Raw genomic sequence first — 19,298 nt, forward strand, 5'->3', positions numbered from 1 at the left:
ACATACAGCCCGGGGGCCACATACAGCCCGGGGGCCACATACAGCCCAATCAGGGTTCTGAGTGCAGCCCACAAAACATTTTGTTGACTGCTGCCCACATGTAGAGTTGCCATTTTCCGCTGGTTTCCATCAATGTAGCTTTTTTCCTATCGCTGTGACTGAAGTGATACGCACATAGAGCTAGGCCAAGTGAAGTGAGGTGCGGGCTGACTGCTCACAACATTGACTGTGAGAGCCGTGCACTCCCTCTGTGTCCAAAGTGTAAATATTTCTCTTGCTTTTACCATTTGAAGTTGATGATTGTTCTATTAATATATAAATGAAGAAGCATTTTCTGTAACTGATTAACTATTCAGCGTGTATTAAATGTATTTAATATGACTCGTGGGGTCATGGTTAGTGAACAAGTCTGATTTCAGTCTTGCAGCCCACTGAGATGAAGGAGTGCCACTCATGGCCCACTCACTAGCCGAGGTTCTCCATCACTGATTTGATTTGATTTGATTTTGATCCACTGCTGTGGATTGTAGGGGGCAAAGTGTTCACAGGTTTGATACAATGTCCCTTTCAAACATCAGTGCAGACAAATAAATTCATTGCAGTGTGGTTATTCTTTAAAAACACTGTTCCTTCTTTAAATCAGGGTCTCCAAGTGCTTTATACCAAATGAGTGGCTGCAATGAGCACGGCTCATGATAAGGGCATGTTTGTTCATGCCACTGATCAGTTGGAGACAAATAAAGGATAATTGGTGATTGGGGAGCTGGGAGGTCTCACTTCCTTCTCCACCTGTCACGCTGCATTAGTTTGTACACAACTGCTCTAAGGTTCCCCTCAAACAAATGCCTGTACAAAAGCTGACCTCGACTATCCTCACAGATAAATAGCCTCTGAGCAAATTTTCCTTTTTATCGCTGGAACCCTGACAGCGACACTACATCACCAGTGAACTCCTACTTATAGAACAAAAGAAGGACACATCACCTGACCCTTAGAGGTGATTCCGGGAAGCGGTGGGGGAGCGCACCGATCGACATATCTAGCAGCTCTTAAAAACTTGAAAAAAACTGGCATAGAGGGACTGTCTGAGAATATCCATCAGAAAAGGTAAAAGTGTTTGACTTTGATGAGGTACCAGGAGTCCCACGCCCAAACCAATGGGCCAAAATAAGACAATTATTTGAATAAAAGGAACATCCAGTGTTTTAAAGATTATTTATAGGTGTCGCGAGTGGGCTTACATTAACACTGCAATGAAGTTAGTGAAAATTTCCTAGTCACCACACTTCGGCACCTGTTTGGTACACTGAGGAAGAATTTAGCATGGCCAATGCACCTAACCAGCACGTCTTTCTGACTGTGGGAGGAAACTGGAGCACCCGGAGGAAACCCACGCGGACATGGGGAGAATGTGCAGACTCCGCACTGACAGTGACCCAAGCCGGGAATCAAACCCTGGTCCCTGGCGCTGAGGCAGCAGTGCTAACACTGTGCCACCGGACAAACTCTCTGTTCAGAAGCTGAGGGGCGGAATTCTCTGGCCTCCCCGTGGTGTTTCTCGCGGTGAACTGTTGGCTGGCAGAAGGATCTTCTGGTCCCGCTGCCGTCAATGGTATTTTTCATTGACTCCACCTCACTCTGCCGGGAAACTTGCGGCCGGGTGCACCGTTGGTGGGACCAGAAGGTCCGGCCATGGTCTGCTCTACACTAGGGTCACAGAGACAGACTTACCATTCATTCTGTTTACAACCAGATAATCTTTTGTCCATAAATATTTAAAATACTCCCCCCATATGTCACCCTCATTCCAGCATCTGCTCAGGACCAATTATTGACCACAAGCCCTCGAGCCTTTGTTCAGGGTCAGTGAAGAAGTTAACTCCCATCGGTCTTTAGTTACTCACTTCACAAAGGGTCCCTCAGGATATTCGACACAGCCAGATAAAGGATCTTATCAGATGGCACAGAAATCCTCCATTCCACCAACATGGACACTGAGCAAAGGAGCTGGAACACTTTCAGAAATTGGGATCGAACAAGTTTTGTTTGAAATTATGGGGCACCAGCAGCCAACAGGGGCAGAACCAGCATCACTCAGTCACTCATCACAAACCCTATCATTTCCTGCACAGTGACAGCTAATTACACTTCACAACTTCTTATATATCATTGTGACTATTCATTATATCACATAATATTCTAACAGTATAGGCTTTAAGCACATGTCAACACACCACAATCTGTATGCATCATGAACACTGGGATACCTGGCTGAATCAGCTACATCACTGAGTGTGCTCACTGTAATCACTGGCTGAATCAGGTACATTACTATCAGTGTACGCCCTGTAATCACTGGCTAAATCAGGTACATTACTAACAGTGTACGCACGTAATCACTGGCTAAATCAGCTACATTACTAACAGTGTACGCACGTAATCACTGGCTAAATCAGCTACATTATTATGTGTACGCACGTAATCACTGGCTAAATCAGGTACATTACTATCAGTGTATGCCCTGTAATCACTGGCTGAATCAGGTACATTACTAACAGTGTACTCACTGTAATCACTGGCTGAGTCAGGTACATTACTAAGTGTATTCACTGTAATCACTGGCTGAATCAGTTACATTATTGACAGTGTGCCCACTGTGATCACTGGCTGAGCCAACTACATGAATTATATGGCTTGATGGTAGAAAAAGTTCTTTACTTGAGTCAGCAGAAAGTTAAACCAAATGTATGCACCATGTGACATCAGCTGTAGAGTTCATCACAGTGCCACAGTGATATTTGGCACCAAATATTCCCACTGGTTTGGGCAAAACCTAATTCCATCAAGCCATGGCTAATCATTTTGTCACTGTTTCCTCTCTTCCTCCCCGGAAATGCCTCAGTGGCACCCAGTCCCACCCTAACAGCCTGGAACCTGTGGGGGGGGTGTAGGCGCTTGTGGAGAGAGGACTGCAGACTCTCACAGCTCACTGTGCTATTTAATTAGCAGGATGTTCTGTGTTTTCGCACTGATAGAGTTGCCTTTTGTGAACTGATAATGAAGCAGGATGTTCAGTGCTGTTTTGCTGCATTCAGTTCGTTTGATTTAATTAAACACTTGCTGGAAAAATGACTTCGTTAATATTTTTTGCAAGCTGTTCATTAGGCTGAGGTGACTTGGAACACTTGAAGTTTGTGTTCAGTTTTGATGCTTCAAGTCAGTGATATGGTTGAGAGGAGAGGAAACAATACAGCAGGAACCCCTACCCCCTCAAACCTCATCTTTACAGACCCTCAACAAAAAAAAAATCTCACACACGCACGCCCTTAAAAAGAACAGGATTTGTGAATAGGCACAGTCATCTCAAAAGCCCTACACACCCATTCCCAGCTGACTTCTAGTGATCAAACCACATCCCAATCACACTCATTAAAAGTATCCCTGATCCAAGCATAACATTCCAAACAAATTCTCATTTCATAAAATCCTCAAGATAAAATGTTCCTGGTCACTTTTTAAACACTCCCTGAAGAATCTCACTCTCAGCCAGTAACGAGTTTAAGCTCTCCCCCACTGCTGGCTTTAATTCTGCATTCCCCACTGTTTACTTTAGACCTAGTTCCTCAACGTTATTTAAAATCTGCTTCTCTACCTTTCCTTCTTCCTACCCCATTCTCCTGAAGATGCTGGGATGCAATTCCACTGGCACTTTGTCCAAACTGCAAACACTTCAATCACCATCCCCATTTTCTACCTCATTTTTGCATTGATATTTCTTTATACTTGACAGCCTCCCAGCAATTCCGAGTTGTATCCTTTCTGCAGGCTCAACATCCATCCTCTATGGTGGAGTTCAAAACGCCACAGCCATTTCCAAAACTCATGATCTTGGCAGTGCCCACTCTCACTACTGTCATGTTGGGGTGCTGGAGGTAGGTTGGAGTCAGGGCCGGCCCCTCCAGAAGCAGGCCTGAGGCAGGAATGGAGGTGGCTGGATGTGAAGCAGGCAGGTTAGAGGGCTCCAGCCTCCATTCACTGGGACATCAATCCACTCCGATAAATGGTTGTTAGGCACCACAGCCCTCACCACCCCCCACACACCTCTCCATGTCCCCTCACATCTCCCACGTCCAAATATCTCCCTTGCTCCTCATGCCCCCTATGTACCCCATACCCCCTTTGTATTGTCCCATCCTCCCCTTTCCCCTCGTATCTCCCATGCCTCAGTGAAGGATGGGGTCATAAACAGTGCTATCATGTTACACTTGCTTAGCAATTACCTGCTCACTGATGCTCAGTTTGGGTTCCACAAGAATCCCTCAGCTCCTGACCCCATCGCTTGGTTTAAACATGGTCAAAAGAGCTGAAATCGAAGGGTGAGTTGAGTGTGACAGCCTTTGACATCAAGGCAGTGTTTGACCTAGTGTGGCATCAAGGAGCCTGAGCAAAATCTGAGTTAATGGGAATCAGGGGAAAACACTCCGATGGGTGGAATCATACCTAACACAAAGCAAGAAGGTTGTGGTTTTTGGAGGTCATCATCTGTTCCTTAGTGTCCTAGGCTCAACCGTCTTCAGCTACTTCATTAATAATCTTCCTTTCATTACACAATCAGAAGTGGGGAAGTTCACTGATGATTGCACAATGTTCAGCACCATTCACCACTTCCCAGGTACTGAAGCGGTCCATGTTCAAATGCAAAAAGAGCTTGACAATATTCAGGCTTGGGCTGATAAGTGGCAAGTTACATTTGCGCTACACAAGTGCCAGGCAACAACTGCCTCCAACAAGGGAGAATCTAACCACCATCACTTGACATTCAAAGGTGTTGCTATCACTAAATCCCCCACAATTAGTATCCTAGGTTTACCATTGATTAGACACTGAACAGCTATAGGAATAGCGTGGCTATAACAGCAGGTCAGAGGCTACGAATCCTGCTGTGAGTAACTGACCTCCTGACTTCCCAAATCCTGTCCATCCTCTACAAGGCACGAGTCAGAAATGAGATGGAATACTCTGTGCTTGCCTGGATGAGTGCAGCTCTAACAACACTCAATAAGCTTGATAATATCCAGGACAAAGCAATGCACTTGATTGGTATCCCATCAACAAACATTGGCTCCCGTCACCACTGATGCACAGTGGCAGCAATGTACTATCTGCAAGATGCGCAGCAGGAACTCACCAAGGTACCTTAGGCAGCACCTTCCAAACCTACGACTGCTACCATCCAGAAGGACAAGGGCAACAGACACATAGTAACACCACCACATGGAGTTTATTGTAAGGCACGTCCTCAGTGCTACTAACTTACAAGACTCTCTTCCCCCAAAGCGCTCCAACTGTCTCTATTTATAGGGCAATCAACGTCACATGCTTAACTGGCAATTCCTTTTCAAAGTAATTGCCATACACAGATTAATATTGTGACAATTGTCACTGGATCAAAATCCTGGAACTCCCTCCCTAACAGCATTGTGGGTGTACCTATACCACACTGAATGTAACAGTTCAAGCTGACAGCTTACCACCACCTTCTCAAGAACAATTAGGGTAATAAATGCTGGCTTAACCAGTGATGCACAAAGCCCATGAATAAATAAAAAACTGCATCCTCCATATCCATTCATCCAATATCCACTATGGGCAGAGTCCATGTATTAACCTGTCAAAGTGTTGAGCCAGATGGCCATCAGATCAGTTTGCTTCATAGGTTTCAATGAATTCAGCTCTAGAGCTTTTGTTTATACAGCTGTGACTTAGATTCCCATTATGAATGCTTGGCTGAGCTCAAAATCCACTAATGGATTCAGTTCTTCAAGGGCTCTAAATGAGACTGTGTACTTTGTTCGAATGCTGGTTTTATAAGTTCCTGAGAGCATTATGCATCTTTGAAGTGGTCTTTGAGCACCTGTTTGTTCCTATTGACAGTTTTATGAGTTCTTAATAGTTCTAAGCATTTTTAAATGTTTCAAATGGGTACTTGTTTATTTTGATAGTTCATGAGCATTCAAAGACTTCCCAGTGTTATTACAAGACTTGTGATCTTTGCCCATAGTGGATATTGAAAAAGTGCTTCAAAGACTCAACAGATATCCAGACTATAAATCATTATAAAGAAGGAAGCACAATGTCCAATGGCATAATACAGCCAGATTTTCAATCCTGGTGAATGCAAAAGAGGACTTAACCCACTGGATAAAGTGCTCTAATCCATGTGTACACACAACACTAGTCAATTTAATGGTCACAAGTTTAAAAAGACAAAGCACTGTGATCAATCATTGCATTAAAAATATATTTAACTTATCATACAACATCTAATTATGGAGGTCTTGTGGCACAGTGAGTAGCATCCTTGCTTCTGAATCAGAAGCTCAGGTTTTAGACCCACCCCAGGACTTACGAAATTCTGTTTATGACAGTTAATGTTGGCTAGACCTTTTAAACTTAGCTGCTTCCAAGGTTCATGGCTCACGTCACCTCAAAGGAGTCATGTTTCCTTATGAAACAGGCCCAACGCCATGAAAATAGCAGGTCTGCCCCCACAATGGAGTAGGCAAGTGCTGGACTGTCACATGTGGACTCATTACCCGCAATCTTATACCAGAGTCATAAAAACTGCACACATGGGAATGGGGGTGAAAATCCTGGAATAGGGTCCTACTCATAATTTTTAAACCCCACCCCCCCCCCCCCCCACACTAACCAGCTCCATAACATGGATAGAGACAAGAAGAACTATTCTGCAACAAAAATTACACAAATAGGTCAGGTAAATTCATATCAAGCACTCGCTGATCAATCAGCAGTGAATAGCTGGAAGACAGACAGTAAAGGATTGAACTCCTCATTAATTTTTTAGCATTTGCTGCACACAAAAATACTGAGAGAGTGGGACTGCCGGTCTATACATCACATTGAGAGAGAAGAACTGCAGCTCTGATTAAATCATTTCACTTGGCTCCTCTCAAGTTCATCAGCTCTTTGTCCCAGTATTCATCTGTCAGACTGCAGAACTATGGGTGTTAGTCTCTCATCTGATACAATTAAGAGCATCCAGTAATGTACAGTGAAAGGGGAGGGAACTTGCTGCCAATAATCAATAATGCCCTTTGATCTTATCTATATTATTTTCTTCAAGACCTCTGCACGCCTGAAATACTGGGTTCATGTGCATCCCTGATTTGAATCCTTCCATTACTGCCAACCGTGTATTCAGCTACCTTGGTCCTAAACTCTGAAATTCCCTGCCCAAATCTATCAGCTTCTCCTCTCCTTTAAGGTATCCCTAAAAGTCGACCCTTTTGATCAAGATATCCCTGCTCCCGTGGTTCAATATAAAACATAATTTTTAATAGATGATGCTTTTGTTAAGCATCTTGGGTCCTTGTGGTACTTTAACGGTGCCATACAAATGCCAGTTGTTCTTGTCACCTCAACACGTCCGTCAATCCTGCCTTGCCAGGACCCTCGATCCCACCTATCTGGAAACCAATCTCATGATATTTAAATCCATTTGCACTGCTCATTCATGATCTTTCCCAGTCCTTAGTTGATTCCCCTTTGGATGGTAATCATCTTTCTGACATCCCTCACTCACCCAACCTCGACGTCCCCCGTGTTTGACCTCTCTGCCTGGATTTTGAAAAATTAGTCTGCATCCATTCTGAGACACAGTGACGGTGAGCCCTGCCAGCTCAGAGTGCCTGAAATGAGTGGTTCCAGAGACAATCACAATCCATCAATTAGGATTAGGAAAAACTATTCAGTAGAAAAAAACTGTTCTGATCTACAGAGGGGGTGGCACTAAAGAAGGAACAATAAGTAAGCTAAGTTAGGGCATGGATGGATATTAGCATACTTTTTTGATTTCTATTGGAGAGAGAGAGAAAGAGACAGAGGGGACCAGAGAGGGGAAGGGACCAGGGAATTAAAGACAAATAATCTTTCAATTACTGTGACAGTATGTTCAAACATTTTATTCAGTACTTATAAGTGAAAGAGAGACATGGAGACACACAAACAATAACTGTGATAGTATGTCTGAATATTCTATATAGCAATTATCATTGAGAAAGAGAGAGAAACAAAATGCAATAATACATGGAAAGGTTGAGAAGTATGTTGGAGCTCGTGTATCTGCAGCCTATCAAGCCAGATTTTACTGCAGCAAGGCATCAGAGAGAAACTGGATATCTGGAACCTGAATAAATATGACAACTAACAGGGTATCTCCTTCACCAGTGAGATTTAATGATTTGGAAATAAATGGGGAAACTAGTGAGAAGGAGGGTGAATTAAAAGAAGTGAATTCAATATCAAAGGGGGAACAAAAAGAGAAATAAGGAGAGCAAAAGAAAGATTAGATTAATAGAGAAAAAGATAGAAAGGGAAATAAGAAATGAGAAGGACATATAAAATGCAAAATTTGACTTTTTCAAAATCCAAACCAAATTTCAGACTTGAAGGAATGAGACTCCACAATCATAATATTTAACTTTCAGTGCTAGAGACATTGATTGGCAGTCATTAACACTTATTACATCAACTGTAACAACTCATATTTAAATGGTGCCTTAAATGCAATAGAATCGCTTAAGGCACTTCACAGAAGCTTTATAAACTACAACTTGTCTCTGAGCCACAGAAGGATATATCAGAGCAAATGGCCAAAAATTTACTCAGAGTTAGGTTTTAAGGGTTGGCTTAAAGGATGAATATGAAGCAGGGAGGTTTAGGAAAGAAATCAGGATTTTGGACCATGGCAGCTAAAGGCCCAGCTGAATTAATCAACTCACTGGAGGAGGAGGCTCCACAAATAAGAACATAAGAACATAAGAAATAGGAGCAGGAGTAGGCCATCTGGCCCTTCGAGCCTGCCCCGCCATTCAACAAGATCATGGCTGATCTGAAGCGAATCAGTTCCACTTACCCGCCTGCTCCCCATATCCCCTAATTCCCTTATCGATCAGAAAACTATCTACGCGTGATTTAAACATATTCAACGAGGAAGCCTCCACCACTTCAATGGGCAGAGAATTCCAAAGATTCACTACCCTCTGAGAGAAGAAGTTCCCCCTCAACTCTGTTCTGAACCGGCCCCCCCTTATTTTGAGGCTGTGCCCTCTAGTTCTGGTTTCCCTTCTAAGTGGAAAGAATCTCTCCACCTCTACCCTATCCAGCCCCTTCATTATCTTATATGTCTCTATAAGATCACCCCTCATCCTTCTAAACTCCAACGAGTACAGACCCAATCTGTTTAATCTCTCCTCATAAGCTACACCCCTCATCTCCGGTATCAACCTGGTGAACCTTCTCTGCACTCCCTCCAAGGCCAATATATCCTTTCGCAAATAAGGGGACCAAAACTGCACACAGTACTCCAGTTGCGGCCTCACCAGTGCCTTGTACAGTTGCAGCAAGACCTCCCTGCTTTTATATTCTATCCCCCTCGCGATAAAGGCCAACATTCCATTCGCCCTCTTGAAGTCTGCACCTGCAGACTGAGTTTTTGCGATTCGTGCACAAGGACCCCCAGGTCCCTCTGCACAGTCGCACGATGTAATTTTTCTCCATTTAAATAATATTCCAATTTACTATTATTTCTTCCAAAGTGGATAACCTCACATTTGCTAACGTTATATTCCATCTGCCAGATCCTCGCCCACTCGCTCAGCCTATCCAAATCTCTCTGCAGACTTTCCGCGTCCTCCACGCAATTCGCTTTCCCACTCACCTTCGTGTCATCAGCAAACTTGAATACCCTAGATTCAGTCCCCCTCCTCCAGATCATCTATGTAAATGGTAAACAATTGAGGCCCCAGCACCGATCCCTGCGGCACGCCACTGGTCACCAACTGCCAACCAGAAAAGCACCCATTTATCCCAACTCTCTGCTTCCTGTTAGAAAGCCAATCCCCAATCCACGCCAACACCTTACCCCTAACTCCGTGTACCCCAATCTTCTGCAGCAACCTTTTGTGAGGCACCTTATCGAACCTTATCGAAATATCCTGATCCTAAATGATGGAGGAGCCAAGCACATCAATGCAAAAATGTAGCTGAAGCATTTCCAACATTCTCCAACAGAAGATGGATGATCCATCTTGGCCTCTACCAAAGATCTCCAGCATCTTTGCCAGTTTGATTCACTCCACCTGATACTGAAAAGGCTATGGACCTTGACAATATTCCAGCAATAGTACTGAAGACTTGTGCTCCAGAACTTGCCTTACCTCTAGCCAGTTACAATATGTAAGAAGTCTCACAGCACCAGGTTAAAGTCCAACAGGTTTATTTGGTAGCACGAGCTTTCGGAGTGCTGCTCCTTCATCAGGTGAGTTCATCTCACTCACCTGATGAAGGAGCAGTGCTCCGAAAGCTCATGCGACCAAATAAACCTGTTGGACTTTAATCTGGTATTGTGAGACTTCTTATTGTGCCCACCCCAGTCCAACGCCGGCATCTCCATTGTTACAACACTAACATCTACCTAGCAATGTGGAAAATTGCCCAGGTATGTCCTGTACACAAAAAGCAGGACAAAGCCAACCTGGCCAATTACTACCTCAGTCTACTCTCGATCATAAGTAAAGTGATGGAAGGGATTATCAACAACGTTATGAAGGGGAACTTGCTTATCAATCACCTTCTCACTGACACTCCTCTGCCAGGGCTCCTGACCTCATTACAGCCTTGGCTCAAACATGGAAAAAGTTGAACTCCAGAAGTGACAGCCCTTGACATCAAGGCAGCATTTGACCAAATTGGGCATCAAGGAGTCCTAACAAAACTGGACTAAACGGAAACCAGGTGGGAAACTCACCACTGGTTGGTGTCATACATGCACAAAGTAGGATGGTTGTGGTTGTCAGAGGTCAGTCATCTCAGCTCCAGGACTGCACTGCACAAGTTCGTCAGGGTAGTATTCTAGGCCCAACCAACTTTAGCTGCCTCATCAGTGACATTTTTTCCATCTTAAGGTCAGAAATGGGGGTGTTTGCTGATGATTGTACAATGCTCAGCACAATTTGCCAATCCTCAGATACTGAAGCAGTGCGTGTCCAAATGCTACAAGACCTGGACAATATTCAGGCCTGGACTGACAGGTGACATGCAACATTCGTCGCACACAAGTGCCAGGCAATGACCAACAAGAGAAAATCTAACCATTGCCCCTCAACATTTGATGGCATTACCATCCTTGAATTCCCCCACAATCAAGGAGGTTACCAATTACCAAAAATCTTAGAATCTTAGAATCTTAGAAACCCTACAGCGCAGAAAGAGAAATGAACTGGATCAGCCATATAAATACTGTGGTTACAAAGTCCGAGGCTAGGAATCCCCAGTGAGTAACTCGCCTTCTGACTCCCCAAAGCCCATCCACCATCGACAAGACACAAGTCAGGCGTGTTATGGAATATTCCCCACTTGCCTGGATGAGTGCAGCTCATTCAATCCTCAAGAAGCTTGACACCATCCAGGACAAAGCAGTGTGCTTGATTGGCATCCCATTCATTAACATTCCCTCCCTCCACAACCGATGAATAATGGCAGCAGTGTGCACCACATAAAAGATTCATTGCAGGAACTCACCAAGACATCTTAGGTCGCACTTTCCAAATCCACAATTACTACCATCTAGAAGGATAATAGCAGCAGGTTCATGTGAGCACCTAGAGGCTCCCCTCCAAGCCACTCACCATCCTGACTTGGAAATATATTGACATTCCTTCACTGTCACTAGATCAAATTCCTGGAACGAACTACCTAACAGCATTGCAGGTTCACCTACACCACATGGACTGCAGCAGTTCAAGGCAGCAGCAAACCACCACCTTCTCAGAGGCAATTATGGATGGGGGAAAAAATGTTGGCCTAGTCATCCCATGAATGAATTTTTAAAAAAATGAAAGTCAGAGTTAGAGCAGTGCAGGTATTCCATGGCTGGAGAAGATCACAGAAGAAATTTCAATTTCACAATGTAGAGCAGCAAAGTTATGGAGGGATGTGAAAAGAAATGTTTTGGAAGCCAAAGAGAGAGGCAATGGGAAAAGTAAAGAAACAAAAGGTGAATCCTAATTAGGTGTGAATGGCAAACTAGCAGCCATTCAAACCCAAAGTAATGGGATGAATAAAGAAGCAAGAGGAAAGAAAACAACCATCAAAAAAATAGAAAAGATAGGGCAGAGGTTATGATCTAAAATTGCTGAGTCCTAAAGGCTGCAATGTGCGCAGTCTAAACGTAAGCTGATATTCTTCAAGCTTGTGTTCAACTTCATTGGAACTCTGCAGCAGGCCAAGCACCGGAAGGTAGGAAATTGAAATGACACGTGACAAGAGACTCAGTGTGATGCTTGCAGACTGAATGGGGTGCTCTGCAAAGCGGTCACCCAGTCTGTGATTGGTCTCCGCTGTGTTTGTTCGCCCCAGTGTAGAGGAGAGCACATTGTGAACGGTGAATACAGTATATGAAATTGAAAGAAGTAAATAGTTGTTTCATTTGAAAAAGAAAAGGGAAGCAGGAAAATAGCATGTGTTGTATCTTCTGCGCTTGGGTAGATAGGTGCCATTGGAAAGGAAGAAGTAACTGAGTAGACTGAGGTGACGTAGAGGGAACAGCCCTTTCAGAATGCTGAAAGTGGAGGTCAGGGACAGATGTGCTTAAGGTGACATCACACTGGAGGTGGCGGAAATGATGGAGGATAATCATTGAAATTGGAGGCTAGTGGGGTGGAAGATGAAGTCAAAGGCAACACCATCATGGTTCAGGAGAAGGGGTAAGAGCAGAAGTGCATGTAGCCACTGTTTGAGGGGCTTGTTAATCTTTTAAAATTTCAATAGCTAAAACTGGAAGCAATTGAAACCTCAACCTTGTCTAAATGAATATTGTACAATTTGCAGCAGAGATCTGGAAGCCAGGCTAATCCACCAAGTTTGCTCTGGGGCTCAGGTGCTTCAACAAACTAATGGATTTCTGAGCTCTCAGCCAAGCCTCACCATATATTCTTGGTTGAGAGCCCAGACATCCATTGAAGTACTGAGACATACCAGCCCACGGAGAAAATATTGCTTGATTAACAGCTATTAACAGATTAAAATCACTGCTGTCAATTTCACAATGATTTTACACAAGGTTAAGAGGTTTCAAGTGCTTACAGTTTCAGTTGCAAAAACGTGAAAGGTCTGGATGATTGATACTTGCATTGCCCTGTAGTAAAATGACTTCATTTTAAAAATATAGTGGAAAGTTGTGAAGCACTCCTTCACATGTGGAGGGTGGGGCACATAAGGGGCCATATGCAGACTATGGATCACAACACCTCTGATGTGCTGTGAACTCATTGAAAAGCTGGCTGGACTCCATGAAAAATGCAGAGCACTAGATCATGAGTGCATGGTGCACTTTGGACCCCAAACCAGTCCACATAAGCAACTCCCAAAATCAGAAACCCCACTAATGGGATCGACATTCCGGGAATCAGGTCCCGAGCTGCTATTTTTAAAAGACACCTGAGTCACCCAGTCTTGGCGAAAAACCAACAGATGTCTCACCAACTCCAGACCCCTTCCTTTCCATTACTTTGCAAGTTATGATCAAACGCAGTTTTGACTGGGATCACATTCTCTAAGGATCATTATACTGTGTTTGTGAGCTGTTTACATCATGCTGTTGGTAGTAGGAGTGAAATGGAATGAGTCTGACAGCCATTATTTGTTCATCTGTGCTGCCTCGTAAACCTCATTGGTGAAAAGAGAGATGCCTACGCATTTACAGGTCTATCTGCAGATATTTTTCTGTTAGCAGTAAGGTATTGAGAGAGTTGAAATGTACTACTACTCTGTTCCACACTCACCCAGAATCAAGATTCAGGAACATTTGGGACCAGAGGTAAAGGCAGAGTTAAGGTTAGTTCAAATCAGGCATGGAGGTCGAGGAGCATCCGCATTGGGTGAGAGGATAGAAATTAGGTGGAAGAGTGCAGATAGCTGGGACAGAGTAGAGAGTATACACCATGTGTGATATAGTGGGGTGATGTGAATCCCTTCCCTGCATGTAACACACTGTCCTGTATGATCCCTCCCTCTGGTGTACCTCATCACCCATCTAAACACCTTACTCTCATGTAACACCATCCTCTATGACCCTCTTATCACTCATGTAAAGCATCAGCCTGTGTCATCACTATCCCGGTGTGCTTTGCACCATCCAGCTTCATCCCGTGTTCCTAACCTGGACAGACATAACCTATAACCTTAAGCTACAGAAACTGGGCTGGAAGGAATATTTCGGAATAATGCCTAAACTAGCCACTGATTTTAATTCTTACTTTGTCTCCTCTAGTGGCCAGCATTATCAGCACCCTTGGGTTATACCACTTGGGGAACAGGGGAGCGCACGTTGGTCCCAAAAAAGGTGGTACATGTTAACTCTCTCAATATCTTACTGCCAACATAAAAACTTCCGAGACAGCTGTAAGCGTGCTGGCATCTCTCTCCTCACCATTGTGGTTTACGTGACAGAGCAAATTAACAGATGGTGACTGTCAGACCCATACTGTTACACTCTCAATACCTGCAGCAGGCTGTGAACATGGTGTAATGATCCAGGGAGACAACGATCTCTGTCCAAACACAACAGAATGATCCAGAGGCCAGGGTTCCTGTCAAAACATTAAATGATCCAGAAGTCAATATCTCTGTCCAAACACAGTGTAATGATCCAGGGACGGCAGCACTCTTTCCAATCACATTATAATGACCCAGAAAGGCCAGAATCTCTGTTCAAACACAGTACAAGTGAGAGAGGCCAAACACTGCTAAATAGATAACTTACCATTAACTGTGTGTTCTATTGTTAGCCTCTGCACTGTCAAGAATAGTGGGCAACTTGGGTGTTGGAAGAATTCACCACACCAGGAACTGCTGCTTTAAGACAACACTGCTAGTTCAAGCTCTCTGTAGTGCAATCGCTCTTACTTTGCTTGCTTTTACATCCTCTGATATAGTGAAGAGGCTGACTCACAGGGAGAAATGTCCCGCCATTTATTTATTTGGATTTTCACAGAGGGCTCTCACATTTCTGGAGTGCAATTCCAGTGGTTGTATGTTTGGATATCTCGCCTAAGTATGTATTCCTCATGTCAGCTTGGACTGCACAATTTCTAACTGACCAGGGAGAAAAAATGATAGAAAACTAGCAAAAAGGGATTATTTTAGCAGTTTGTTTGGACAGTTACGAAACATTCATTGGCATAAGGATGCGAGGTGATAGAAAGGGTGGGTGGTTGCATATTTGCTGGTAATTTCTTATTAACAAGTAATATCTAATACTTCTAACTCATTCACGTTTAGTCAATTAAACAGCTGATGGGTTTGAATAACCATAGCCCTGAAATGCCAATCATAATTTATTCACCTTTGGATGCGTGATGTTCTGGAGGTGGGAAACTGCAGAGATGTGTCAGGCACAAGACTGGTAATTATACAGCTAGATATTACAGACTAGCTAAACACTGGCACCATCCTCCAGCTAGGCTCAAATTTGTGTGATTATAAGGGGAAATAAATAGCACGCATCTCTCATCAGGTACATCGGGTTTCAGGTTGAGAATATTAGACTAAGTAAACTTCATCCGCAATGATAACACAGCGATCAAGCTGCTATGGCTATTGTTAACTCCATCTCTCTGTTCATCGATAAATGTTGTTAGGACCCTCACATTGCACCACAATTAATGACATAATCAGACTAAAAAATTAACACCAAACCCTCACAGGTTATGATAGGCAAATGAGCTTCTGAAGCAGTAGAGAACTGGCAGATTGACATCGGCGGCAGCACTTTCATCAATGCGTTATCCTTAGTCTGTCAGGAGTGAAATGAATTTATTACTGTTATCAACGATGCAAGAATTCCAGACTCCTACTTGGGCTTAATGAGCAAATGCCCAAATGAAAGAATTAGTTAGATTGGACAGGAAGATCCCCGGTTTGATCTCTGCCTTGGCTGAGTATGGGATCTCTGATCTCTGTGCTCTCAACACGCGAAATACCATTCCACCTCCTTTCACCAGGTTGAATAGTTCACTCGGGCGAGGCTGTCTGATTAGAAAGTACAATGCAATTTCCCAGAGACAGTTTTCTGAGTGAGAGTACCTTAAGTGAGAGAACGCTACAGGCATCCACCCACCTACAGAGAGAAGAATTCCTGACGGACCAATTCTACAATGCTGAAACATACTCGGGTCAGAATACATCATCATCATCCATTAATGGGTAACCACCCCTCACTGAGGGAACTACACCAATGTCACATCTGACCTCTACACTAAAAACCACACAACTTAATCATCGCGGCAAAAGCTGCACCATCAGCACAGCACCAAGGGCTCATATTCAAGGACAGCTGTGGCAATTCATTTCACTGTTCCTAATTCTAGGATGACTCTCTGCAGATCATTACCTCTGTAAAGTTTCTGTTGCTCTGTAGTGCCTGGTGCTTTTAACTCACCATCATCATGCACCTCTCGTTCTCTGTTCCTTCGCCGATGTCGATCCCGCTCCCGCCTGATGCTCAGGATCGATTCTGCCCCCGTTTCATTGTCCAGTCCGTCCCGGCTGCCGGCAGTGTTAGCGCTGCAACAAACACAAAATATCAAACATCATAAGCAAACACAGAAAAAGTTCAATCACCAGGCTGGATATACCATGGAGCAGAGCAATAATCTCACAAATCACAGCAAGGGTTTTCTGATGTTTAGATATAGAGTAACAGATACCCAGAGGTGATTTATAGGCTACAATCTAATCAGGGGCTTTTCATCATGAAATATGCATCTCAATAATTTAATCCCTCAGTGAGGAGGAGGCTCCACCAATCTCCCCATCCTCAATGGGGGAGCCCAGCACATGAGTGCAAAAAATAAGGCTGAAGCATTTGCAACAATCTTCAGCCAGAAGTGCTGAGTGGACTCCTAGCATCACAAATGCCAGCCTTCAGCCAATTGCATTCAGTCCATAAGACATAGCAGCAGAATTAGGCCACTTGGCCCATCAAGTCTACTCCGCCATTCAATCATGGCTGACATTTTTCTCATCCCCATTCTCCTGCCTTTTCCCCATAACCCCTGACCCCCTTATTAATCAAGAACCTATCTATCTCTGTCTTAAAGACACTCAATGACCTGGCCTCCACAGCCTTCTGTGGCAAAGAGTTCCACAGATTCACCACTCTCTGGCTGAAGAAATTCCTCCTCATCTCTGTTTTAAAGGATCGTCCCTTTAGCCTGAGGTTGTGCCCTCTGCTTCTAGTTTTTCCTACTAGTGGAAACATCCTCTCCACGTCCACTCTATCCAGGCCTCGCAGCATCCTCTAAGCTTCAATAAGATCCCCCCTCACCCTTCTAAACTCCAACGAGTACAGACCCAGAGTCCTCAACCGTTCCTCACACGACAAGCTCTTCATTCCAGGGATCATTCTTGTGAACCTCCCCTGGACCCTTTCCAAGGCCAGCACATCCTTCCTTAAATATGGGGCCCAAAACTGCTCACAATACTCCAAATGGGGTCTGACCAGAGCCTTATACAGCCTCCGAAGTACATCCCTGCTCTTGTATTCTAGCCCTCTCAACATGAATGCTGACATTGCATTTGCCTTACTAACTGCTGACTGAACCTACTCTTTAATCTTAAGAGAATCTTAAACAATGACTCCCAAGTCCCTTTGTGCTTCTGATATCCTAAGCATTTTCCCATTTAGAAAATAGCCTATGCCTCCATTCCTCCTTCCAAAGTGCATAAACTCACACTTTTCCACATTGTATTCCATCTGCCACTTCTTTGCCCACTCTCCTAACCTGTCTAAGTCCTTGTGCAGCCCCCGTTTCCTCAATACTACCTGTCCCTCTACATATCTTTGTATCGTCTGCAAACTTAGCAATATGTGATATCAAAAAGCGGCTGGAGGCACTGGATACTACAAAAGGTATGAGTCCAGACAATTATTCCAGCAATAGTACTGAAGACCTGTGTTCCAGAACTTGCCGCATCCCTAGCTAAGCTGTTCTAGTCGGGGTACGACATTGGCATCTACCCGGCAATGTGGAAAATTGCCCAGGCATGTCCTGTACGTGAAAAGCAGGACAAATCCAACCCAGCCAATTACCGCCCCATCGGCCCAATCTCGATTATCAGTAAAGTGATGGAAGGGGTTATCAACAGGGCTACAAAGCCACACTTGCTTAGCAATAACCTGCTCACTGACACGTAGTTTGTGTTCTGCCAGGGCCACTCAGCTCCCAACCTCATTACAGCTTTAATGAAACAAGGATAAAACAGCTGAACTTCAGAGGTGGGGTGAGAGTAAGTGTCCTTCATTTCAAGGCAACATTAGATTGAAAGTGGCATTTAGGAGCTCGAGCAAGACTTGGAGTCAATGGGAATCAAGAGGAAAACTTTCCACTGGTTGGAGTATACATAACATAAAGGAAGATGGTTGTGGTTATTGGAGGTCATTCACCTCAGTTGCATGACATCACTGCAGGAGATCTTTAGGTGGTGTCCTAGACTCAACCCTCTTCAGCACCTTCACCAATGACCTACCTTCCAGCATAAGGTCAGAAGTGGAGATGTTAGCTGATGATTGCACAATGTTCAGCACCATCCACCACTCCTCAGATACTGAATTAGCCTGTGTCCAAATGCAACAAGATCTGGACAATATCCAGGTTTGGGCTGACAAGTGGCAAGTAACATTCATGCCAAAAAAAATGCCAGGCAATGACCATCTCCAACAAGAGAGAATCTACTCATCGCCCCTTGGTATTCAATGATATTATCATCGCTGAATCTCCCACCATCAGCATCCTGAGTGGATGCATTCACCAAGGTACATGAGAGAACGAGCCTCAGACTAAACATCTGGAAAACAAAGGTTCTCTATCAGTCCGCTCCTGACACATAAAACTGCCCCGACTTTCAAGATTCATGGTGAGCCCCTGGACAATGTGGATCATTTCCCACACCTCAGGAGCCTCCTCTCAGCACGGGCAGACATCGACGATGAAATCCAACATCGACTTCAACGTGCCAGTGCAGCAGAGTGACTGGAGAGCGAGACCTCAAACTCCGCACCAAGCTCATGGTCTAAGAGCAGCCATGGTCCCCACTCTCCTGTATGCATCAGAAACATGGACAATGTACAGCAGACACTTCAAATCGCTGGAGAGATATCACCAATGTTGCCTCCGCGAAATCCTGTAAATCCACTGGCAGGATAGGTGGACCAA

General features: G+C 44.2%; 1 protein-coding gene across 2 annotated transcripts in view; it reads right to left on the bottom strand.

Moving 5' to 3' along the window:
* LOC144509888 (segment polarity protein dishevelled homolog DVL-1-like) overlaps positions 1-19,298 on the bottom strand; it is a 135,118-nt gene that overhangs the window by 46,777 nt on the left and 69,043 nt on the right. For both annotated transcript variants that reach the window (XM_078238835.1, XM_078238836.1), the window contains exon 4: positions 16,523-16,647. In XM_078238835.1, coding sequence (XP_078094961.1) covers positions 16,523-16,647 — 125 coding nt within the window. The remainder of the gene's footprint in view (positions 1-16,522; positions 16,648-19,298) is intronic.

The sequence above is a fragment of the Mustelus asterias genome, chromosome 22 (genome assembly GCF_964213995.1).
Source record: "Mustelus asterias chromosome 22, sMusAst1.hap1.1, whole genome shotgun sequence".
Lineage (NCBI taxonomy): Eukaryota > Metazoa > Chordata > Chondrichthyes > Carcharhiniformes > Triakidae > Mustelus > Mustelus asterias.